The 26316-nt window shown below is 44.5% G+C and overlaps 1 protein-coding gene across 1 annotated transcript in view; it reads left to right on the top strand.

Moving 5' to 3' along the window:
- The window catches only part of LOC122939587 (cytochrome P450 2C29-like), a 91678-nt gene extending 67477 nt beyond the window's left edge, over positions 1-24201 (top strand). The window contains exons 8-9 of the mRNA XM_044295695.1: positions 18000-18141; positions 22429-24201. Coding sequence (XP_044151630.1) covers positions 18000-18141; positions 22429-22622 — 336 coding nt within the window. The 3' untranslated portion in view covers positions 22623-24201. The remainder of the gene's footprint in view (positions 1-17999; positions 18142-22428) is intronic.
- Positions 24202-26316: the final 2115 nt, after the last annotated feature.

Here is a 26316-nt window from a genome sequence, read left to right as displayed (position 1 = left end):
AAATTCCGCTCCTTGATTCTGGGATCCTAATAACAAGGGCCTAGAATCTGCTAAAGGAGTCCTCCACTTTTAACACCACCTGAAGAGGGCCTCAGCCAGAGAACCCGTGGGCTGTAGGCATATTTGGAATATTACACTCTGGACAACGGTTTCTTGGACTTTATCCCTGCAACGGACTATTTCACCAACGGACATCTTTTCTGCGGATAATAAGTATTTTCTTTCTTTTCTCCCTTTTTGTTTATTGGACTATACTTTCTTTAATCACTGGGCATATTGAGAAGTTGTATTGTGTATATGCATAATAAATGACCTCCAAGTCATTTCTCTAGCCATATGCCTGCTTTCAAACACTGCAAAAACTTACCCTAGCCTCTCCGAAGAGAAAGCTACTCGGTACTGTTAGCCAGATAGTGGGTTCCTTGCTCCCATAAATTGCAAGGTGGTGGCAGTTAAACTACCCTGTGTGTGGTTCCGGTCCGGTCGCTCAATCTGTGGTCCAATCCCCGCGCTTTCAGCCTATCGACTGTACGGACTCAAGTTAGACTGTTGGTGTGCTGAAAGTGGCTGGGAGGCCTGTTTGCGGATTGACCACTAGGGGCGCTGTGACGGTTTTGTGACGCGGTCACAGTTCGTCACACTCTCCATGAGCTGCAAAGGCAAAATGCTCTTCCCCAACAATGCCTGATACTCCACGCTCCATATGTTAGACCACCTGTACGAGCAGAGGAAGGCGATCGACGATTTCTTAATGCAGTAGACAGACAGGTCTGCTCCCTTGTGTAACTTCCCTGTTAGCTAGTGGTAGCTAATGCATGACACATGCTGTTTGAGGAGGCCACTTTATTTGTCAGTTGGCAGAACTAAGGGATAAATTATGTCATTCCACTCCTTCATGTCCTAGAGGGGTTGCTGACAGATCAGATTGGCGAGGAGACAGAAGATGTGGCACATACATCTCACGGCCACCTGAGGAGATTGAGCTGTCAGAGGAGGAGGAGGAGGATATAAACACCCAGGAATTTTATGCACAAATAGGTGATTTATCTTCCCAAGTGACAGAAGAGAAGCAGGAGGATCAGGGGGAGCATGAGGAGATGGAGGGCGACAATGGGGACAACACAGATGCCTTACTGTTGTAGTATACAGTGGAGATGGAGGCAGGAAGGCCCTCCGAGTCTGTGTAAATGGCCGATGCATGCTTTCTTCCTTGTGTAGCGACAGCCGCATTCAATAGATGTATGACTACTGGCTATCCACATTGGTACACCCTTGCTAGTGGTCAAAATGGGTACAGTATTTTTTTTAGACCTGAGAGGGATGCAAAAATGGACTACTACAGATACATGCTGTGTAGTCAGTTTGTTGCTGCCTATGTGCGCCATCGACCGTCCTCTGAAAAGCATGACCTGGGGGACCCTCTATGCTCACGCTCTACTGCCATGACTGGTGGTGGGCAGGGGCAGCACCAGCTCTATATGCAGCAACTTCAGTCTCGAGTCTCTGATAAGAAGTATTCTTCAGCCACCCAGCAGCAGGACATGCAACAGAACCTCAATCAGCAGGTGATTGCATACTTGGACTGCCCCCTGTCACCCCTAAACCAAGATCCCTTGGACTACTGGGTATGCAAACTTGAATTTCCAGACACCGGTGACTGATGCAATATACAGTAAAAATAAACAGTAATGTGAACACAGCCTTACTGACTCTGCTACTGCCCCCCCTCCCCACTCTGTCATGGGGCCACTATTGTCACTGCTGATGCCCCTCCTTCCCACTCTGTTATGGGGCCACTATTGTTACTGCCACTGCTGCTGCTGCCACACTCCTCACTCTGTTATAGGGCCACTATTGTTACTGCCACTGCTGCTGCTGCCACACTCCTCACTCTGTTATGGGGCCACTATTGTTACTGCCACTGCTGCTGCTGCCACCCTCCCCACTCTGTTATGGGGCCACTATTGTTACTGCCGCCACACTCCTCACTCTGTTATAGGGCCACTATTGTTACTGCCACTGCTGCTGCTGCCACCCTCCCCACTCTGTTATGGGGCCACTATTGTTACTGCCACTGCTGCTGCCACCCTCCCCACTCTGTTATGGGGCCACTATTGTTACTGCCACTGCTGCTGCTGCCACACTCCTCACTCTGGTATGGGGCCACTATTGTTACTGCCACTGCTGCCACCCTCCCCACTCTGTTATGGGGCCACTATTGTTACTGCCACTGCTGCTGCTGCCACACTCCTCACTCTGTTATGGGGCCACTATTGTTACTGCCACTGCTGCTGCTGCTGCCACACTCCTCACTCTGTTATGGGGCCACTATTGTTACTGCCACTGCTGCTGCTGCCACACTCCTCACTCTGTTATGGGGCCACTATTGTTACTGCCACTGCTGCCACCCTCCTCACTCTGTTATGGGGCCACTATTGTTACTGCCACTGCTACTGCTGCCACACTCCTCACTCTGTTATGGGGCCACTATTGTTACTGCCACTGCTGCTGCTGCCACCCTCCCCACTCTGTCATGGGGCCACTATTTTCCCTGTTACTGCCACTGCTACTGCTGCCACACTCCTCACTCTGTTATGGGGCCACTATTGTTACTGCCACTGCTGCTGCTGCCACCCTCCCCACTCTGTCATGGGGCCACTATTTTCCCTGTTACTGCCACTGCTGCTGCTGCCACACTCCTCACTCTGTTATGGGGCCACTATTGTTACTGCCACTGCTGCCACCCTCCTCACTCTGTTATGGGGCCACTATTGTTACTGCCACTGCTACTGCTGCCACACTCCTCACTCTGTTATGGGGCCACTATTGTTACTGCCACTGCTGCTGCTGCCACCCTCCCCACTCTGTCATGGGGCCACTATTTTCCCTGTTACTGCCACTGCTGCTGCTGCCACACTCCTCACTCTGTTATGGGGCCACTATTGTTACTGCCACTGCTGCTGCTGCCACCCTCCCCACTCTGTCATGGGGCCACTATTTTCCCTGTTACTGCCACTGCTACTGCTGCCACACTCCTCACTCTGTTATGGGGCCACTATTGTTACTGCCACTGCTGCTGCTGCCACCCTCCCCACTCTGTCATGGGGCCACTATTTTCCCTGTTACTGCCACTGCTGCTGCTGCCACACTCCTCACTCTGTTATGGGGCCACTATTGTTACTGCCACTGCTGTCACCCTCCCCACTCTGTTATGGGGCTACTTGAATCTTGGTGCACTGCAGGGTAAAGTCCACGGCATTAAATTAAACCTGACGGTAACAGTGACCTGTAATACTGATGCACAGTAAATCTACAGATAACAGAAGGGATTAAAAAGCATGTGTTTGGACTGCCAAACATGCATTAATACATTTTATTTCTCCACTACATTATTGGCGCTGCCTCCATTTCTTTATTTTGTTCCACTAAGGAGCCATTTGGACACAGCTCCTGCCGGGGCGCACATAGATTTTTTGCTTTACTGCTTTACTTTTTTTGCTGCTGTATGCTTTTCTTTTTGCTTAACATAAGGACTTAGCTATGAATCTTGGTGCCCTGCACAGTGATGTAGACAGCAATCTATTACACCTGTAATACTGACTGCACAGTACCTACAGAACAGATTAACTATGGATGTGAGTGTGCAGCTTAACTTCCAAGCCTTCACACTGAGATTGGGCCACCAAGTGGGGTGTGTATAGTTAGGCAGAGTGGCCTGATTATGCCTGATTTATGGCGATTCGTAACCAATTCATTCAGAATTAAACACATTTCTTGTCGAAGTTCGGCCAATTGGCTGAATCAAATTTTTCAAAACTGCTCTCATTTCTACCAGTGAAGCCTTGCAGTCAGCCTCACAGCCAATCAGGAGGAGTAATTATATTAACTTGTCCATTAGGCTCTATGTAAGGTCCCAGCACAGACGCCATTCTGAGCTCAGCCACTAATTATAGGATGTGTCTGCCAGAGACAAAGCAAGTAGACACAATTTAGTCAGGTAGATTACATTACTTAATATAAAGACAGGTTTTATCACTAGGGACAGGACAAGGGCAGTGTACTGTGTATGGTACCAGACAGGAGCTACATATGCATACGCACAGACTGCACTGCATATCAAGTTTTAAAGACACAGTACCTTTTTGTGTGCTGGAGCCAGCTAGCAGAACAGGTAATAAAAAAAATAAAAAATCTACTGGCTGATGATATTTTAAAGGGTTTGGACACTTTCTGGCTACTTGTTACTACTATATAAGTACGATTACTACATTGCATTTACTAATATAGCCTTTGTTGATATTCTGTGCCGTTTGCTATATGTTATACGCCATGTCATGTGACCAGGCAAATCACCTCTATGTGTACGTCTCTATTCAAACACACACACTGCCACCCCCTTTCCACCCACTAAACCCCTGACAGTGCAAGTGCAGATGGCAGGCAACAGTGTATTGTGTTGGAGGAGACATCTCATGCAGGTGATTTGCCTGGTCACATGACCCTCCATCAGTGGTCATTTTATGGACGTTTGTGTGGACAGCACAAAAGAGTTGGCAAACAAGGAATTATACCTTATGAAATATAGAAAATGAAGCAGAATTTCAACAAAGGGTATATTAGTAAATGCCATATAGTCATCCTACAAGCACGTTTGTCAACAGTAACCAGAAAGTGGTCAACCCCTTTAAACAATCATTCGGTAGTTGCATTAAGAACTTTCATTGTGCCCCTACCCCCCCCGAAAAAAAAACAACAAAAAAAACGTCCTATTGTTAAAAATTTACACATAAGTGTATTTTACTGCAGGGCATATATTGGATCCAGTGGTTGTCCATTTGCACCTTTTATTTTTTTTACATAAACCTGTTACAAATTTTTCATTGACCTTGCACTTACCCAGTGTCACTCTGACATGATTTACTATTGCTGTATTTCTATAAAATAGACCATACACCAATTTTCAGACCACTTGGAGCACTGTAGAATTTATATGTACCCAAACAAAATCTTTTGACTGATTTATTACACTCAGACCCGATATGAATTCCAAGAAAGTTGCTGATCTCTATTAGTTATGCTTTTTATTTCCTTTAGAGAAGACTACAGTAAAGTGTCTGAAACGTCCCATACCCACAGTATGCTGTGGTTTCAAAGAAAACTCAAGGAATAAAAATAAATAATGTAATGGTCTTAAAATGCAGCTCCAAAAAAGCAATAGTACAGAAGATGTGGCTTATCAATAGGATTCACCTGGTGAGGATTCAACTGAGATGACCCTCACCGATACTGAGAATGTGGAGATGTGGTCCCTTTCCACTTTAAGAGATTGTGGTTGGCTGCAGGTCTCCTGACCTCCTCCTGAAGCTTTGAATGGGTTTAGTGCTAAACCAGCTCTGCTTTTCCTTCATTTATAGGATTGTAGGGTTCCCACCTAGCAGAAAATGATGGGCATCACGGTAATATGTAGTGACGTTTTTTAATCATACAGAATACTTGTAACACCTGGCCAGTGGTGGGATTCTTCAGTACAATACAATCTTCATAACTAGAGATCAGCAAATCAATTGTTTATTTTTTTTTTGTATCCTTTATTATTTTCTGGAGCAAATATACAAGTTCTCATATCAACCAGTTAAAATTTACAAATATACTTTATACAAGTGAATACACTTGTTCCTTTTAACCCACCCCATCCCTTTTGTTTCCCCGCTGCGAGATCCGTCCGCATTTTAATATCTACCTTGATTTCTGTTTCCAAAAATTTCCAGTATAAGGGATCTTGGGAGCCTGAAGCAAGTAAGGGAGCCTGCCCCCTCGGGGAGCCATCACTCCAAATTCCTTGCCACTCTTCTATAGGCCTCAATAGTGTCTAGCCGAGCCCTCCATTCATAAAAACTAGGGCTATTCTTCGTACCCCAATATTTAATTATCAAGGCCTTTGCCACCATAAAACCTTCCATGCTAACTCGTAATTGGTAGGGGGTCAGCTCAGAGCGGGGGGAAAGACCCAATATTGCCTGCGTAAAACTTCGCTTCAATTTGATCTTATATCTTTTATGTAATTCCTCATAAATACTAGTCCAAAACCCACGCACTTCTGGACAATTCCATAGTAGGTGACCTAACTCCGCACTTTCTGATGAACATTTCCAACACAAGTCCTTCCTTTCCTTATATATCTTGGCGAGGAAGGCGGGGGAGTAGTATAGGCGGTGAACAATCTTGAACTGTATCAATCTGTATTTCTGAGAGATCGATACTTTTTTTTATGTTTTGATATACCATATCCCATTCCAAGCTGTTTCCCTCGCCCAATTCAGCTTCCCAGCCTCCCTTAATTTTAAATATAGTTATTTCCCCCAAACAGTCCCGGAGTTTATGATATATTTGAGAGAGTGTAAGTTGAGTATCCTTAAATCTGAAACAATAATCCAAAAAGGGGCTTGCCCTAATGGCCAATAAGCTTTTATCCTGAGTGCTCATATATGCGTGACTAATTTGTGCATACCTATATCTATCTAAGAAGGACGGTGTACCTTTTATTAATTCATCTAAGGGAATAATATTACCGTGTGATATTATATGAGTTAAGCGGTTAATTCCGCGTGAATTCCAGTATTTATAATCTACAATTGACTTAAATTCTTTTAAATCATAATTGTGCCAAAGTGGGGTAAAATGAGTAGGGAATGTCTCACCCAGTAATTTTTTTAGCTTATTCCAAACCTTATTTAGTGTATCGCTAATCAAACATTGTTTTTTCCTTATGTCCAAATGACCAGTCTCCAAGACAGAAAAAATATCCCCATATGCCCCTGGAAATCCCTTGAGAGGATACCCAACAACAAAGCGGCCTGGCTTTCTGCCCTCCCAAACACCACTTTATCTGTGCTGCAATATAGTATCCCTGGAGGAATGGAAGGGAAAGGCCACCCCTTCTCTCCGAAATACAGAGATATTTTTGCTTAATCCTAACCCTTCCCCTCCCCCAGATTAAGTTGTTCATCAATTTGTCCACTAACCCAAAAATGGAATCCTCAATCCATATCGGGCATGCTGTCAGAGGATATAATGCAATAGGGAGGACCACCATCTTGATCAGTGCAATCCTTTCCTCCTGTGACAGAGGCAGCTTCTGCCAAGACCGGATCTTCTCCCTGATCTTATTAACCATAGGAATTATATTTAAGGAATTATATCGAGACAGGTCCGCACTTATGCTGATACCCAGATATCGGATGGAATCAGTTAGTCCGAGTAACTTAATGCCTAAGGGCCGGTCAGGGGGCACTCGGACCAGAGGGAGAAGTTCAGATTTATCCCAGTTTACTTTATACCCCGATATTGCCCCATATTCTTTCAAGATATGCATAACAGGTGTAACGGCTTTCCATCCCTGCCTCAGGAATACAAGAATGTCGTCCGCATATAGACTAATCTTATCCTCCTCTCCTCTCCCTCTAAATCCTATGATCTGATTAGACTGCCGGATTTTACAAACGAGAGGTTCCAGAGCTAGGGCAAATATCAGAGGTGAAAGGGGACAACCCTGCCGTGTACCTTGCTATAGGGGAAGCTGTTCCGAGTCGATCCCATTTATCTTAACCCTGGCCCTAGAATCTGAATAAAGTAACTGTATCCATTTAATGAAATGTTCGCCCAAATTCATTTTATCCAGAGTCGCCCACAGGAAGGATCACTCCACCCTGTCAAAGGCCTTCTCGGCGTCCAAAGACAGGATGGAGCGATCCTCCCCAACATATACGTTAAGAAAGGCCCTGCGAATATTAGATTGTATATCTCATTTTGGGATGAAACCCGTCTGATCCGAATGGATCAGACGGTGAACAACCCCCCTTAACCTGTTTGCAAGTACTTTTCCTTCATTTGTAGGATTGTAGGGTTCCCACCTAGCAGAAAATGATGGGCATCATGGTAATATGTAGTGACGTTTTTTAATCATACAGAATACTTGTAACACCTGGCCAGTGGTGGGATTCTTCAGTACAATACAATCTTCATAACTAGAGATGAGCAAATCAAAGTTGACAATGTGGAATTAGATCCGAATTTCAGATAAAATTTGATTTGCATCGAATCTGAATTTCCTCACGCTTCTTGGTAATGAATCACATTTTTTCCTAAAATGGCTGTTGCACATGTTACCACATGGAGCAGATCTCTGGGAACAAGGGATCACCCACAATACCATGCATGCAGCCAATCAGCAGCCAGCCAGCCCTGTGAAGTCACAGCCCTATAAATAGCGGCAGCCATCTTGGATTCTGCCATTTTCCAGTGTACTTAGTGCAGGGAGAGATGTCAGCAGATTGCTAGGGACAGTGCTAGGAAAGACTTGAAAACTAATTTTGCTGAATAGAAGTTCAGGTAAAGAGCATTAGAAGTGTAAGTAAAGGGTAGGGAGGAATTATTCCAAATATTGAAGCAGAACAGGGTCCAATAGGGAAGGATAAAGCCTGGGTAATAGGAATAATCCTATTACACCTTGCTGCACTAACTGCAGATCCAAATTGCCATTATACAGGTCCTTCTAAAAAAATTAGCATATTGTGATAAAGTTCATTATTTTCTGTAATGTACTGATAAACATTAGACTTTCATATATTTTAGATTCATTACACACAACTGAAGTAATTCAAGCCTTTTATTGTTTTAATATTGATAATTTTGGCATACAGCTCAAGAAAACCCAAATTTCCTATCTCAGAAAATTAGCATATTTTTTCCGACCAATTAAAGAAAAGTGTTTTTAATACAAAAAAAGTCAACCTTCAAATAATTATGTTCAGTTCTGCACTCAATACTTGGTCGGGAATCCTTTTGCAGAAATGACTGCTTCACTGCGGCGTGGCATGGAGGCAATCAGCCTGTGGCACTGCTGAGGTGTTATGGAGGCCCAGGATGCTTCAATGCGGCGTGGCATGGAGGCAATCAGCCTGTGGCACTGCTGAGGCGTTATGGAGGCCCAGGAGGCTTCAATGCGGCGTGGCATGGAGGCAATCAGCCTGTGGCACTGCTGAGGTGTTATGGAGGCCCAGGAGGCTTCACTGCGGCGTGGCATGGAGGCAATCAGCCTGTGGCACTGCTGAGGTGTTATGGAGGCCCAGGATGCTTCAATGCGGTGTGGCATGGAGGCAATCAGCCTGTGGCACTGCTGAGGCGTTATGGAGGCCCAGGAGGCTTCAATGCGGCGTGGCATGGAGGCAATCAGCCTGTGGCACTGCTGAGGTGTTATGGAGGCCCAGGATGCTTCGATAGCGGCCTTAAGCTCATCCAGAGTGTTGGGTCTTGCGTCTCTCAACTTTCTCTTCCCAATATCCCACAGATTCTCTATGGGGTTCAGGTCAGGAGAGTTGGCAGGCCAATTGAGCACAGTAATACCATGGTCAGTAAACCATTTACCAGTGGTGTTGGCGCTGTGAGCAGGTGCCAGGTAGTGCTGAAAAATGAAATCTTCATCTCCATAGAGCTTTTCAGCAGATGAAAGCATGAAGTGCTCCAAAATCTCCTGATAGCTAGCTGCATTGACCCTGCCCTTGATAAAACACAGTGGACCAACACCAGCAGCTGACATGGCACCCCAGACCATCACTGACTGTGGGTACTTGACACTGGACTTCAGGCATTTTGGCATTTCCCTCTCCCCAGTCTTCCTCCAGACTCTGGCACCTTGATTTCCGAATGACATGCAACAGTCCAGTGCTGCTTCTCTGTAGCCCAGGTCAGGCGCTTCTGCCGCTGTTTCTGGTTCAAAAGTGGCTTGACCTGGGGAATGCGGCACCTGTAGCCCATTTCCTGCACACGCCTGTACACGGTGGCTCTGGATGTTTCTACTCCAGACTCAGTCCACTGCTTCCGCAGGTCCCCCAAGGTCTGGAATCGGTCCTTCTCCACAATGTTCCTCAGGGTCCGGTCACCTCTTCTCGTTGTGCAGCGTTTTCTGCCACACTTTTTCCTTCCCACAGACTTCCCACTGAGGTGCCTTGATACAGCGCTCTGGGAACAGCCTATTCCTTCAGACATGTCTCTCTGTGTCTTACCCTCTTGCTTGAGGGTGTCAATGATGGCCTTCTGGACAGCAGTCAGGTCGGCAGTCTTACCCATGATTGCGGTTTTGAGTAATGAACCAGGCTGGGAGTTTTTAAAAGCCTCCGGAATCTTTTGCAGGTGTTTAGAGTTACTTAGTTGATTCAGATGATTAGGTTAATAGCTCGTTTAGAGAACCTTTTCATGATATGCTAATTTTTTTAGATAGGAATTTTGGGTTTTCATGAGCTGTATGCCAAAATCATCAATATTAAAACAATAAAAGGCTTGAACTACTTCAGTTGTGTGTAATGAATCTAAAATATATGAAAGTCTAATGTTTATCAGTACATTGCAGAAAATAATGAACTTTATCACAATATGCTATTTTTTTTTTAGAAGGACCTGTACTTCTGCTTTCAGGTTTGCAATAGATGATACCTCTGTAATTCCAACAAACCTTTCTTGTTATTGGGGTGCAAGTGCTGTGTAATACAGCCATTAGCAGGGTGTATTACTAGGAAATATGTATACGTCTTATTAGCCATTGTGCGGTGCAGTTATATTTTCTAAAGCCCTTTTTGGCATGTATTAGTGTAAAAAATATATATTATTTGCCGTTGTGTGGTGAAGAAAATTACAGCTTTTTTTAGGGTGTATTAATTTCCTTTTATTTACTTTTTTGATCTAACAGTATGTCAGTCAGAGAAGTGTCAGGCCCTGCACAGGGGAGGGAAAGAGGCCTAAATGTTTCTGGCACAGTCGCAGGTCGCAGCAGAGTAAGGGCTTGTGGCAGGGGTCACAACGAGAGGCCTGAGCTCCCAGTGTCATCTAGCGTTTGTGTCTTGAACAGCAACCCAGCGGTTCTTAAATGATTGACTAAGAGTCGGTCATCCACTTCGTCCCAAGTGACATCAGACACCTCCAGCCAAAAGTCAGTGGGTTCGTCAGACCTTAGTTAGCATGGTCCGGGAGCAGGCCCTGTGTCCTTATCTGTCCTCAACCTGCCTCTGTCCTTTTCTGTTCCCTCAGCTAGAGAAGTATTATATGCTGTGGGCTCAGCCTCACTATATAACATGGACGAGCTGCAAGAGGACAGTCAGCAGCTATTGTCCCACCAAGATATGGAGGAGACATCCGCCGCTTCCTCCAGTAGACAGGCAAGTAGTGATGAGGAAAGTGGCATAAGTGCTGGTGTTGCGAGCGGTCAGGCTCCTTGCTCAGACACAATTGAGGAGGACATCAGTTACATGCAGACAGTACTCAATGTAGATGTAGCCGATCGCAATTGGGAGCCATGGAACGGAGGGGATTCATCCTCATCGGGAGAAGAGGGTGGCAGCTTGCGTGTAAGGCAGCGGCGGAGTCAGCAAGTCGCTAGAGTGGCCGAAGTCAGCAGGGTGGCAGCAGTGGAAGGTCGGGAGCCAAACGTGCCCGGAATAGACCTCCCGCTTCGCAGAAACCTACGTGCCTGGAAAGTAGTGGTGCAGGGGTTCATGGAGGCAGCGGCCATAGCAGTCAGTCAGTGCGGAGTGTTGGGTGTAAAATCACCTACTCGGCAGTGTGGCAGTTTTTTGCTATGGCCAGTTGCTGATTCTGTGGGCAGAAGGTAAAGCGTGGCCAGGTTGCCAATGTTGGCACCACAGCCCTGTGTCAACATATGCAGCGTCACCATAAAGTGGCTTGGGAGAACGTGGCTCCAATGTGATGGTCCAGCCTGCCTCACCAACCGCTGCATCACCTAGTGGCATGCACCTGATTTCAGGCAGTCAAGGCTCCACCACCTCAGCCGAAAGGAAGCTGTCTGTCCTTCCCATCGTCTACTGGTCCTGATGCTCCTGCTCCTCCTCCTTCTACTCCTCGTCAGTCATTCTGTCAGCAATCGATCACCGAAGCGATTGCCAAGAGACATCAATATGCATGCACTCATCCAACGGTTCAGAAGCTGAACGTGCTCCAGTCTGGTGCTGCAGTCAATTCCTTTCCAAGTGGTGGACTCTGCACCTTTCAGAGAACTGATGGCTTGTGCCGAGCTGAGGTGGAGTGTTCCAAGTCATTTATTTGCCAAAAAGGCAGTACCAGCCATGCACACGTATGTAGAACAGAAGGTGGGCCAGTCCTTGAGCATGTCAGTGTCTACCAAAGTGCAGGGCAGCGCCGACGTGTGAAGTTGTAAGTATGGTCAAGGACAATATATGTCCTTTATGGCCCACTGGCTAATTGTGGTTCCTGCCCAGTCAAACCAGCAACTTGGCCAGGTGACGCCGATTCCTCCTCCACGTTCTCACGCCGTTGGTCCTGCGACAATGTCTGCCTCTTCCTCCTCATCCTCCACTGTGCCCTCGGCCTCCACTGCAGGGACAAATCACAGTGCTCCTCCAGCATACCACATGTGCATCAAGAAATTGAATCCTGGCTTTCTCCGTGACAACTCAAAATCGGAAAAATGGTCACCGTCAATGGGAAGAACATGGTGTCGCTGCTGCGTCAAAGAGGGCTAAGCCATGCGCCCCGCACATCTGATTGTCAAGTGGTTCTTGAAGTCTTTCACCCATCTGCAAGACATCCTAAAAATGGTCAGAAAACTTTGTATACACTTCAGCCACTCGAACACCGCAAAGCACACCCTTCTTGAGCTGCAGCGGCAGAACGGCCCGCTCCCCACTCTGTCATTGTGCCACTCTGTGGACTCCTCATGCTGCTGCCAACGCCACATTATGTCACCTTGCCAGTCTGTGGCCTCCTCCTGCTGCTGCTAACTCAACACTATGTAACCTTGCAAGTCTGTGGCCTCCTCATGCTGCTGTTGCTACCTCCATAATCTGTCATCGTGCCACTCTGTAATCTCCTCATGCTGCTGCCATCTTCACACTCTGTCATTGTGCCACTCTGTGGACTCCTGTCACTGCCAGCCCTGGGAGAGATCTTGGAAGTTTAAATATACGGAGGACTCAGGAGTAGAGATGGCCTTACGGTTCACCCGGCCGCCGTTTCGCGGGGAACTTTGCGTGTTCACGATTCGCCGAACATGCAAACATATGGAGAAATTCTTTTACTTTGTGAAGAACTTTGACCCATGACAAGACAGCCTAATGAGACGCTTCAGCACATGGACATACCCCCTACCTTATAAATAAACCAGATCTGTCTGCCATTTTACATTCAGTGTTTTGCCAGTGTAGGGAGAGGTTAGATACACCAAACGCTAGCTAATAGGGCCACAAAAGGTATTTTAAGGACTGGTATAGGTGTGCTATCATTATGTGTGATACACAGAGGGGTGCAATATACTTATAATATACTTTTATAATGAGTCAAAAACACATAGATCTATATAGTGATCACCTCGAAGTCAGCGGCCTAGGGGATAGGGGCTTACTAGGGCCATTTTTACATAGGGTAATGTTCCGGACGGGGTCGCTCTTATCAGGGCGGCTGGTCTGTGGTTTGGTTAGGCTATCAGGGCCAGAATAGCACCCCCATGTAGGGCAATATCAGGGACAGTTCTTTGCCCACCCTGTCCCTCAATACCACATCATCATCTAGCCCAGGGATAGATGTTTTTTGCTTTCCCTCCTGGATTCATGGATGTGCACTGGAACCCCCCAGATTGTGGTAGGACATATGGTTTCTGATTTGGTGCCGCCGAGCACCTGATTTAGTGCCGCCGAGCACTAGTTTTTGCCTACCACATCTATGCTTAACTTTAATAATTTAATTTATTTTCATTTTAAGGGATATCTTTTCCATTTACACATCCGCAAAATGGGTCCGCATTCCTTCTGCAATGTTGCGGAACAGGTGCAGACCCATTTATTTTCAATGGTGCTGGAATGTGCTTTCCGCATCCGAATTTGCGGATCCACATTCGCATTTGCGCATCCGCACTTCCGCATCTGTGCTTCCGTTTCCGCAAAAAATAGAACATGCTATATTCTTGTCCGCAATTGCAGACAAGATTAGGCATTTTCTATTATAGTGCCGGAGATGTGCGGTCCACAAATTGTGGAATGCACATTGCCGGTGTCCGTGTTTTGCGGATCCGCAAACACTTACGGATGTGTGAATGGACCCTCATAGTAAAATTATTAAAGATTACGTTTTATCTTTATGTATATTCTAATGGATTTCCTTCCCTGTACAATGTTATAATACACTTTCTATGTTAGACGGTATACTATAGTGCATTTGTATTGTGTGGCAGTTGTGTGTGTTTCTGTTGCGATACTGCAGGTATATAGAGGGACAAGCGTTATTAGAACAAATAATTTCTACTGGTGTGATATACCAGTCATCCCCTCAAAAAACTGATTGAAGCGGGGTGTTATATACCTATATACTTTCTTTATAGTGCATTTGGGTACTGTATAGTGCATTTGCGCATGCGCGTACGCGAAAATTACATTGCCGATATTTTGCATTGAAAAAAATAATTAATGGAGATCGCAAATTTGAATAATACATCTGGTGTCACTGTCCATGTTGTGGGACTATTTGTGCACTTCGAGTAATTATTTCATGGCTGCAAATATCAGCTGAAGATTTTTCAGGTTTGCCGGCCATTAAAATGAATGGGACCCGCCACAAACTTGCGGTTCGCGAACATTTGATTGTGTTTGCAAACCGTCCCGGCAGATGTTTGTCCATCACTACTTAGGAGTCTACTAGACAGATCTCTTCTTTTCATTGTTGCTGACAGGTTTCCACCCCTCCGCAGATGCTACTCATTATCAGTCAGGTGGCTCGTTATATGTTCCGCCTCTCACTTGTTTCCCTGCGGCTGATAGCTTATCTGTGGAGTGCTCTGCTTGTGTGGTAGTTCTCCTTTTCCAGTTTATCTCAAGCTAAGTTCTTTCCCTTTTCTTGGTGTGTCTGTCCTGACTAGGCCTCAGGTAGACACTAGCTCCTTCAGTTTGGAAGGAGTCGGTTGCTTCTTTCCCTGTTCCCTAAGCTGAGGGTTTGGTGCAGTGCTTCAGCAGTCTCAGGTACCGGTGCATGCGCATTCCTACTATTGAGACTTGCACATGTTGTTAGCAGCTTAGGGAGAGTATCAGGGAATGCTAGGAGCTCTTTATTCCCTAGGTTGCAGGCCTAGTCTGTTGTTGTTTAGTTGTGGATCCCTTTGATTGTCTTTCCTTCCCCGTACTTCCCGTGACAACTCCTCATGCTGCTGCTGCAACCTCCACACTATGTCACCTTGCTACTCTGTTGCCTCCTCATGCTGCTGCTGCCACCTCCACACTCTGTCATTGTGCTGCTTTGTGGCCTTCACATGCTGCTGCTGCTGCCACTTCCACACTATGTCACATTGCCATTCTGTGGCCACCTCATGCTGCTGCTAACAAAACACGATGTCACCTTGCCAGTCTGTGCCTCCACATGCTGCTGCTGCCACCACCTCCACACTCTGTCATTGGGCCACTCTGTGGCCTGCTCATGCTGCTGCTACTGCCACCTGCACACTATGTCACCTTACCAGTCTGTGGCCTCCTCATGCTGCTGCCACCTCCACACTATGTCACTTTGCCAGTTTTTGGCCTCCTCATGCTGCTGCTAACTCAGCATTATGTCACTTTGTCAGTCTGTGGACTCCTCATGCTGCTGCTGCTGCCACCTATAGTGAACAAACCAAAAAGGAAAATGCAGCAGCACAACAGTCAGATTTTGTATTGGTGGTGCCCGCTGTGTCAGGTGCCAGTTCGTAGCACCCATCACAGAAAATACAATATAAAAGATCTGCCATGGCACTCTCATTTCTTCAGCATTTGAACATTTAATCACCAAATCTCAGCGACGTTTCGACCAGACTGGTCGAAACGTCGCTGAGATTTGGTGATTAAATGTTGAAATGCTGAAGAAATGAGAGTGCCATGGTACATCTTCTATATGGTATTTGCTGCTGCCACCTGCACACTATTTCACCTTGCCACTCTGTGGTCTCCTCATACTGCTGCTAAATCGACACTATGTCACTGGGTCACTCTGTGGCCTCCTCATGCTGCTGCTGCCACCTCCACACTCTGTCATTGTGCCACTCTGTGGCCTCCTGATCCTGCTGCTGCCACCTCCACACTATGTTACCTTGGCAAATTATGGCCTCCTCATGCTTCTGCTGTTGCTACCTCCACACTGTGTCACCTTGACATTATGTGGTCTCCTCATGCTGCTGCTAAATCAACACTACGTCACTGGGTCACTCTGACCTCCCCATGCTGCTGCTGCCACTACCTCCACACTCTTTCATTGTGCCACTCTGTGGTCTCCTCATGCTGCTGCTGCTGCCATATACACAGTATGTCACCTTGCCAGTCTGTAGCCTCCTCATACTGCTGCTGCCACCTCCACACTATGTCACCTTGCTAGTCTGTGGCCTCCTCATGCTGCTGCCATCTCCACACTATGTCACCTTGCCACTCTGTGTCCTCTTCATTCTGCTGCTAACTCAACAGTATGTCACTGGGACACTCTGTGCCCTCCTCATGCTTCTGCTACCACATCCACACTATGTCACCTTGCCACTCTGTGGCTCCTTACGCTGCTGCTAACTGAACTCTATGTCACTGGGTCACTTTCTTGCCTCCTCATGCTGCTGCTAACTCAACACTATGTCACCTTACCACTCTGCGGTCTCCTCATGCTGTTGCTAGCTCAACACTGTCACTGGGCCACTCTGTGGCCTCCTCATGCTGCTGATAACTCAACACTATGTCACTAGGCCACTCTGTGGCCTTCTAATGCTGTTTCTGCTGCCACCTCCACACTATGTCACCTTGCCACTCTGTGGCCTCCTCATACTGCTGATAAATTAACACAATGTCACTGGACCACTCTGTGGCATCCTCATGCTGCTGCCACCTCCACACTATGTCACCTTGTCACTCTGTGGCCTCCTCATGCTGATGCCACCTCAACACTATGTAAATGGACCACTCTGTGGTCTCTTCATGCTGCTGCTACCTCAACACTATGTCCTTTGGTCACTCTGTGGACTTTTCAAGCTGTTCTCCCACCCTCCCCATTGCATGACTGGGCCACTATTTTGCCTTTTTGGCCTGGTTGATATCAACATTTATTTGACTCTTCTTCTGATATGTCAGAAGGAATGAAAAATGAGACGCACAGTGGATCCTTCTGTGTAGCAGCTGTAAGGCTTCTATGGTCCCCTCAGAATTGGCTTATGATTTGGTAGCCAAAAGCAGGAGTAGGTACAAAACACAAAAGTCATGCAAATATTCCATTCACGTGTCATCTCTGTTTTAGATCCACTCCTGTTTTTTGGGGGGCTTTAGCAATACTGATGGATTACTGACCAAATGCTGACCGACTGAAGGATCCATTTGTTGGGGATTATTGTTCTGACAGATCAGAGGAAGGGCAAAATAATCAGTGACATCAACACAAACTTACTGCTGACACCTTCTCCACTCTGTCAGGGGTCTCTACTTGTATAAATGTTTAATAGAACAGGTTCTGTGGACATCCATGTGGAATCAGCTGACGACGGTGTAAAAGGAGTGTGCTTTTTCACGCTACGGTAGGATCTGGGCCTCTGCACTGTTCTTTATATCTGGAGCTAACATCGACCTGTAAGTCTTAGTTATTTGGTCAGTTTTGGCCCCATACCTGCCCAAATAAGTGGAGTGTGCATTGATTCTAAGAGCCACGCCTGTCATGTGTGTGTCATATTGACTCACAGTATTATTTCACTACCACAGCAGACTCCCTATGCGTGTTACTGCAAGGCACAGTGTTCTACACCACTATACAGGCTCTCTGCAGCCAGGAAATAGCAGTTTTTTAACGCAATTTACCACAAATAAATTCAGATCATATTGAATCTTTTCTGAAAATTCTGTGAACCGTCCGAATCAAATTTTTGAGAAATTCGCTCATCTCTACTCATAACCATAACATATTTACTGTATATAGCACATATTCTTTCCTGTTTTCAGGGAACAACCGTGATCCCCTTCCTCACTTCCGTCCTGATGGACCCATCTCAGTGGGAGACTCCAGAAGAGTTCAACCCTAGACATTTCTTGACTGAGGATGGGCAGTTCCGCAACCAGTTGGCATTCATGGTTTACTCAGCAGGTAAGAGCTGGTAGTAAAGAAAAGACAGACAGAGCATATGGTATATTTATTGCAGGAAATAGAGTTTATTACCAGGTAGAAGTGAAAAAACTGTAGATGTGTCTCTTCTAATTGGTCACCGATGCAGCAGCTTCAGGACTGGCTTCCAATGTTGTGCCATGGTGGAACAACATGCACTTGTGGTTTTATGATGCAGTTTTTGTCCACACAGTTTTCACAAGGGATAGTCCTGGTGTAGTTGGCAGCTGACCCACACAGGTCAGAAACACTATAGTCAGTAAAAGGCCAAGGTCGGGGCATGTATGGATTGTGGAAATATAGAAAACAGAACCAAGGTCAAGACCGGCAGCACAGGGCCAGAATGGTGAGCAGGCACAGGTCAGGCAGCAGAAGGTCAGAGTCAGTAAATGGGCAGAGGTTGGTACACGGGCAGACAACAAAACAGCACACTTTTGTAGAGAACTAACAAAGTTATGAGCCTTATTGCTCAGGCACCTGATCACTGGGGTGCCTAAATAGGTGCCTGAAATATCCAAATAGGTGCCTAAATTATCCAAAGGTTGCAAGCCATTGGCAGGTAAAGAGTCGGTCATGAACTGCTCCTTTAGAGCCTGGGGAAGCATTCTTGCATTACAGGCACTGGAGGAAGGACCTGGCTGACGATCAATTCACAACCTGTGAAGGGAAACAGGCCCGCTAGTGGTAGCTAGTAGCCATCGCTGTAACTTGTATGTATGCTCAGTATAAAGAACAGGCACATGATTTATTGTTCCCAAAAACTGTACACAGTGCCAGCGTTGGGGGGGGGGGGGGCAAACTGGGCCCCGATCCTCTAAGGGGCCCCCTCCTGCTTCAGTCTTGTAGATTGGAATAAGTGACTCCAGAGTGGGGAATTATCCGCTTAGGAGTCCCTGCTCAGACTTCATGTATGGACGTGTCCACATATGGAGTCAGTGTTATGAACATGAAAGGGGTATTCCCAAGCATGGTCATTATGCTTAGGGACACCCTGTGTATATAAAACTAATTTACACTCTATTTTTGAAATGTTTCTTCGGGGATTCAAACTCACAACAATCTACATTAAAGGCAAGAACCTTAACCACTGGGCCATAGAGCTCAATGTTAAGTCTCTGGTAAAAAAAAACTCATAGAAGTTTCTCTTGTATAATACAATAGAGCCTTCTATGAGGTTCTTAACATAGGAGAAACTTCTATGAGGTTTTTCAGCAGTAACAAAGCATTGAGCTCTTATAGCCCAGTGGTTAAGGTTCTGAAGTAAAAAGGAAAGAGCATCCCTCGGCTCAAGGAACCAACCAATAGCGGATGATGTATCTTCAAAAGGTATTTATTGCTTTTCGGGGAAAGAATCCCCTTCATCAGGTGAAAATATGATGCAATATTTTCACCTGATGAAGGGGATTCTTTCCCCGAAATGCGTTGTGTGTTTGCAATAAATACCTTTTGAAGATACATCATCCGCTATTGGTTGGTTCTTTGCGCCGAGGGATGCTCTTTCCTTTTTAGTTCATTCCAATCCTCCGTGTGGGCCTAGGCACGCCTATCTGAAGACACCTGCATCCGTGGCTGCATACCTACCTTCACATTGGGGATTAAACTCATCTCCAACATGTCCAAATTAGTGTTGTGCCTATCATTGCACAACCCTAAAAGGTGAGCCTCCTATATTGGAGTACATTTTATATTTCCAAACGTTTTTACCCTATGGTGCGCCCTGTTTCTCTGTTTATACAGTAAACACCTTGCCTCTATACATCAGTGGTTAAGGTTCTGTTATTTAATGTAGGAGGTTGTGAGTTCAAATCCCAACAGAACTTTTTTTTTTAAATAGAAGCTAAATAAAACTTAAATACACAGGGTGTTCCCAAAATTTGATTATATTGAGAAAAAAAGAGCAAAGCGTAAAATATGTTCAAATAACACCTGTATTAACCCACACCAACCTTTTTAATGTGTGTAACAAGCATTTTTGTTGGGAAAGGTGGCAACCCTAACAGCCCCCCCACTCGGGACGTCTATAGGCCCACTCACTGCAGCGCGCTAAGTCTTATCAGGACTCACTTTGTAAACTTTTTTTTTTTTCTTTTCATCACGATATTCTGACCCTCGTAACTTTCATAATGTCCACAGAGATGTGTAGGGGCTCATCTTTTTGCGGCACGATCTGTTGTTTTTGACAATACCATTTTGGTTTGTGTATGACTTGATCACTTTTTATTCAATTTTCTTGGGAGATAAAGTGATGAAAAAGCACGAATCTGCCTTTTAAATTTTTATGGTTTTTATATATTTTCAAAACTTTTTTTTATACTTTTTGTTAAGTCCCCCAAGTGGACCACAACTTACAATCATCAGATGCAAATTGCTCCATTATTCTGTATATAAATCACTATATCACAGTTCAGTGCTGCCATCTAGTGGCCTGAACTGGGATATACCAACAATGAGCCTGAAAGCTGAGTACAGGCTGCAGCTCATTTTCAGAACAGGGTGCTTTCCCTGATCTCCGCTGGGGGAAAGCGCGCCTGAAGAGGAATCCCGCGCTTCCGGTTTTTAACACTCTCAGATGCCGTGAGTAAGGGGAACTCATTTCTGTGAGAGAAGGGGGCATGTGGCGTATCCTGGGACCATGAGGGTGAAGAACTGTGTGAGGAGCTTTACGGGGTGTAAATCTGTGAGGGAAGGCCAGAATCGACAGAATGTAACTGTGTTGTTAGCACATTATTACAAGATTTGGGGCCCCACTTTTAATTTTGCCCAGGGCCACATTTTGTCTAAAACCGGCCCTTACTGTAGAGGACCAGTAGACTTTGTTTGGAGATCACATCAATATAGGAAAAGACTCTTTAAACTTTGAGCATTCTTACTATGGAATGCCTGACCTTCAAGAAGCACTAATGGCAGATACTATGACAGCAGTTAAAAAAGGGCAAAAGGTTTATCTAATAGCAAATCATTTCACAGGCAAAAATATTTTTTAGCTAGATTCAGGATGCTTGATAAATTAGATGCAGGGTAAGGCCAAACTTTGGAAAATATATCAGTAACACAATGATGTGAAACAAGAACTACGGAGTTTCATGGCAGAATATAAATAATCAGTAGGGCTGTGTGCTACACCATGGAAAAAGGTCAAGCAAGTGTAGGACAAGGGCTCCACAGAAAACGTGGATTTAACTCTACTCCATTATCAGCCAGAATGTGCAAAACTAAGATCAGGCAAAGGAAATCATTGAATAATAGGTTATGTAACTTTCTAACAGACAGTGGTTCAATTCCTCTCCATTTTCTAAACATCTGCTTACAGTCAGTGAATGGGAATGCTCTTGTTTGCAGTCTCAAGTTGGTAAACACGCATAAAAACCTTGAGTCAAAGCTCATGGGCCCAGATGCAAAAGGTCAGCTTGCACTTGCTCTTTGGTGTCAACTCAGGCATGAACAGCCAACTTTAATCTATTTGGTTTGTAGGTTTTCGCATCGGACTCACATTAGTTAGTGGATACCCCTTCACAAGAGTTTAAGTAGTGGTAGGGTTGAGGTATGATCTTCTGTACAGTTGAGCAGTCCCTTCCATGCAGGCGCTCTTTGAAAACACTGTAACTTTTTCAGCCACCCCTCTTCATTTATCTCCACAGTCTTCTTTGACTAAAGGCTACTTTTGGCATCAAAATTTATCATCTCCTTTCTGAAAATGGGCGTTCTGTCAGCTTGCATCTTAAAGGAGTTGGCCACCTTTTGGGAATGGTTTTAGCAATCTGCCCTCTTGGGCAGACCTACAAAGGGAAACATACTTACCTGATCCCTGACGCTGGGTCCTAGCTCCTTCACTTCCCGTCCTCACCAGCCTCTCTTGGGTCCCCTGCTGTCAACATCTGCTTTGACATCTCCGCAGCTGATGGCTGGCTGCAGCAGTGACCTGCTATCCTTGCGGCGTGTCAATTGGTCATGTGACACAATGGGAGCAGGTCACCTCTGTTGCTAGTGATTGGCAACAGAGCAGCAACAAGGTGGATGTTGAAAGCGGGAGACCCAACCAAGGCAGCTGAAGCCTGGGAGTGAAGGAACGGGAACTTAGCAGCAATAATCTTGTAAGTATGCTTCTTTTTGCACTTCTGTCCAGAAGTGAGGGTGTTGCTGGTGTTTTTTTTTAATTTTTATTCAATGACCAAAAGCAAAGGTGTTAAAATAGTGAGAATCTGAAGCACAAAGTGGCAACTAGAGTTAATAATGACCTGATTATTACCTAGAATTGTATTCTTCTTCTAGGGAAGCGAGTTTGTCCTGCAGAGAACATGGCCCGCATGGAGCTCTTCCTGTTCATATCCGCTCTGCTCCAAAAATTCACTTTCATCCTTCCCCCGGGAACAAAACGTCAGGATGCAAAATTTCTGAACTTACACAAGACTGAAATCCTTTTATATGCCGAGATACTCGCTGAACCTCGTATGTTGTCCAAGTGACCGCCTGATGTCCAGCCGCGCACCATGGAAGAGAATGAGAAGACATAACAATCCAGAAAATGATGAATGAAAATATGTTAAAATGTTTAGAATATTGGTAATCCAGATACAATGTTACTGTAGCTTTCCCTTTGTAATTACAGCTCAGACATCACATGTCAGAATATCTCATGACATGTCCTATTGTGATTACAGGAGATTATTCCACCATGTTCTGTATATTAGAAGCCTTCTAGGGGGAATGGGGTGAAATCCACTTCTGTATATGGAGATTTGGATCATTTAAACATTTTAACTAGAGATGAGCAAATTGATTCTAAAAATTCAAAATATATCCAGATTTTATATATTTTTTTAAATTTAGATTTTTTTAGAACCTACGTTTATTGATATTGATTCTAGTGAATTTTTCCAGAGAGAGAAGAAGCGAGAGAGAGTACAGTACATTCAATAGTATATTCAAGGGTTGATCCGTATACAAATCAAATTGCATGGCCGAATTGTACGAATCGGACAAAAAAGAAAGTTAACAAAATGTGGTCATCTCTAATTGTAATATAACAATAGAATAGAATATGGTAAATAAGTCTAACCAGTTAACCCTTTCCCTGCCAGGTGCTTTTGGACTTTTCTGCACCTTTGGCGGCCCGGAGAATATTCACAGTTTTTAGTGCACATATTGTGTAACCCAAATTACAAGCCAGAAACACAACAACCCCCATACCTATATATTTTTAAACATGTTCTCAAAATGCAGCGCAGCACTTTAGACACAAAGAGAACTTGATACAATTTTGTGTAAAAGTGTACATTTTCATTTAAATAAATTGTAGAAAACTTAAAACTTGGGGCTAAAAGCATAACCAAATCAGAAAATTGGACTCATAACACTCCTAATGGAGATAACCGAACCAGTGAAGGTTCATTTCGGGTCTGGTTCGTCAAATTTTTTAAAAAGTTTGTTTTGGACCCGAATTGAATCAGGCTGAACCAAAGATGCTCCAATTGCCCTGAAAGTTGGTATATAACCCCCTCTAGCCTCCTAGGATAACGCAATAGTTAATGATTTCTGAGTGACGCTGACATACATGTGGGTAAATGCATGTTTGACAGCATTGACATACAGCGTGTTACCACAGCGCGCCGACACATGTGTTCTGCTTTTTGCATATTTCAAAGCTGCCCTCATTGTGGGCAGATGATGTTTAATCTTTTGCCTATCGCTGCACGACTTTATACGTCACGGCGGTGGGCTCCTATCTGTAAAAGAAAAAAAATGAAAAATTCAAAAATTATAGCAATAGTTGCTAGTATTAGCAATAGTATAGCGACTACGTACACACCCATACAATTATATAACCCCTTTTTCGTTCATGAAAAAAAAAAATGAATATATATTTATTATATTTATATATATTTATTACTATTAGCAATAGTATAGTGGAATTTGTGTGTGTAAAATTTACAAACATAAACACATTATATATTATAAAAAACTAGGTATTCATTTTAGCTATATTTTGTATAGCAGGTTTTTTTTTCTGTGTAAAATATACAAACATACGCATATTTTTTTTATTTATAAAAAAGCTAAAAAGAACATAAAAAAAACACATTCAAATGTCCAAATTTCCCTGAGATGAATACATTATGTGAACAACATTAAAAGAGTCACCTTGAAGGGGCTTGTAATGTTTTGGCACTGTACAAGATTTTTCTGGCAGTAAGGTGCCATAGAACAAGCAATAGAAAAATAAAAGTCTTGCGGCCAGCTCAGCCAGTAGATAAATTACATTAGTAGCAACCATTTTCAGGGTACAAGCGTATGGTAATGGTTTCAGAAATGTCATCTTGAAACGTTTTGCAATAGAAAAAAAATTGATAAGAAAGGAAAAATATGAACCCCGAAAAAAACATTAAAATTGCATCTGTGTGGAACCTCAATATACTTAAACGGACGATTGAGGCTTGATGCTCAATTTCACCTTAATACACACAGGTAGATTGCTGCCACACCTTGGGTATTGCTGCAGCAATTACATACTGTATACAATATCTCACAAAAGTGAGTCCACCCCTCACATTTCTGTAAATATTTTCTTCTATCTTTTCCTGGGACAACACTGAAGATCTGACACTTTAATACAATGTAAAGTAGTCAGTGTACAGCTTGTATAACAGTATAAATTTGGTGTGCCCTCAAAATAACTCAACAAACGGCCATTAATGTCCAAACCTTGCGCTCCAACACCTTCCATCTGAGGATGCCCCACAGATGCTCAATAGGGTTTAGGTCTGGAGACACGCTTGGTCAGTCCAGCACCTTTACCCTCAGTTTCTTTAGCAAGGCAGTGGTTGTCTTAGAGGTGTGTTTGGGGTCCAAAGGGAGGGGATCATTCTCTGCTTCAGTATGTCACAGTACATGTTGGTATTCATGGTTCCTTCAATGAACTGTAGCTACCCACAGCCGGCAGAACTCATGGAGCCCCAAACCATGACATTCCCACCACCATGCTTGACTGTAGGCAAGACACCCTTGTCTTTGTACTCCTCACCTGGTTGCCGCCCCACACGCTTGACCCCATCTGAACAAAATACTTTATATTGATACTCTCATCAGACCACAGGACATGGTTCCAGAAATCCATTCCCTTAGTCTGCAAACTGTTGGACTTCAGCAAACTGTTTGCTGGCCTTTTTGTGCACCATCTTTAGAAGAGGCTTCCTTCTGGGATGACAGCCATGCAGACTAGTGTGATGCAGTGTTCAGCATATGGTCTGAGCACTGACAGGATGAGTCCCCATCCATTTAACCTCTGCAGCAATGCTAGCAGCACTCATGCAATCTCTGGATATGATGCTGAGCATGTGCACTCAGCTTCTCTGGTCAACCATGGGGAGGCCTGTTCTGATTGGAACCTTCTTTTTTTCACATCAGAGAGCTCTTTGCATGAGGAGCCATGTTGAACTTCCAGTGACCAGTATGAGAGAGTGTGAGAGCGACAACACCAAATTTACCACACCTGCTCCCCATTCACACCTGAGACCTTGTAACACTAATGCATCACATGACATCGGGGAGGGAAAATGGCTAATTGGGCCCAATTTGGGCATTTTAATGTAGAGGTGTACCTACTTTTGTTGTCAGCGGTTTACATATTAATGCCTGTGTGTTGAGTTATTTTGAGTGCACGCTCAATTTACACTGTTATACAAGCCATACACTGACTACTTTACATAGTATCAAAGTATCAGATCTTCAGTGTTGTCCCATGAAAAGATATAATAAAATATGCACAAAAAATGGGAGGGGTGTACTTACTTTTGTGAGATACTGTATATGCAGCTTAATTACATTTTAAAATCCCCCCAAAATTTCAATTGCAACCGTGTAGAAACTGAATAAATGTAAATGGAGGATTGAGGCAGCCTGAACTGGTACACTCATCCTTACCTCCTAGTCATAAAAGTTCAACATGATCAGAGATAAAAGCTGAACATTTATGCTTGAGTATTTTCATAAACTTTCCAAAACTGCAGGGACTAAAAAGCAAGGTTTAAGCTGAAAATTAGGGATGAGCGAATTGACTTCTGATGAAACATCCAAAGTCGATTTGCATAAAAGTTAATTAGAATACTGTGGTGCCTTGGAACCAAACCCAAGTTCGGTAAAAGTTTTTTACAGTTGACATTA

This window comes from Bufo gargarizans, chromosome 5 (genome assembly GCF_014858855.1).
Source record: "Bufo gargarizans isolate SCDJY-AF-19 chromosome 5, ASM1485885v1, whole genome shotgun sequence".
In the NCBI taxonomy this organism is placed as follows: domain Eukaryota; kingdom Metazoa; phylum Chordata; class Amphibia; order Anura; family Bufonidae; genus Bufo; species Bufo gargarizans.
Note: the sequence above shows the minus strand (reverse complement) of the source record. Positions and strands in the feature narration are given on the sequence as shown.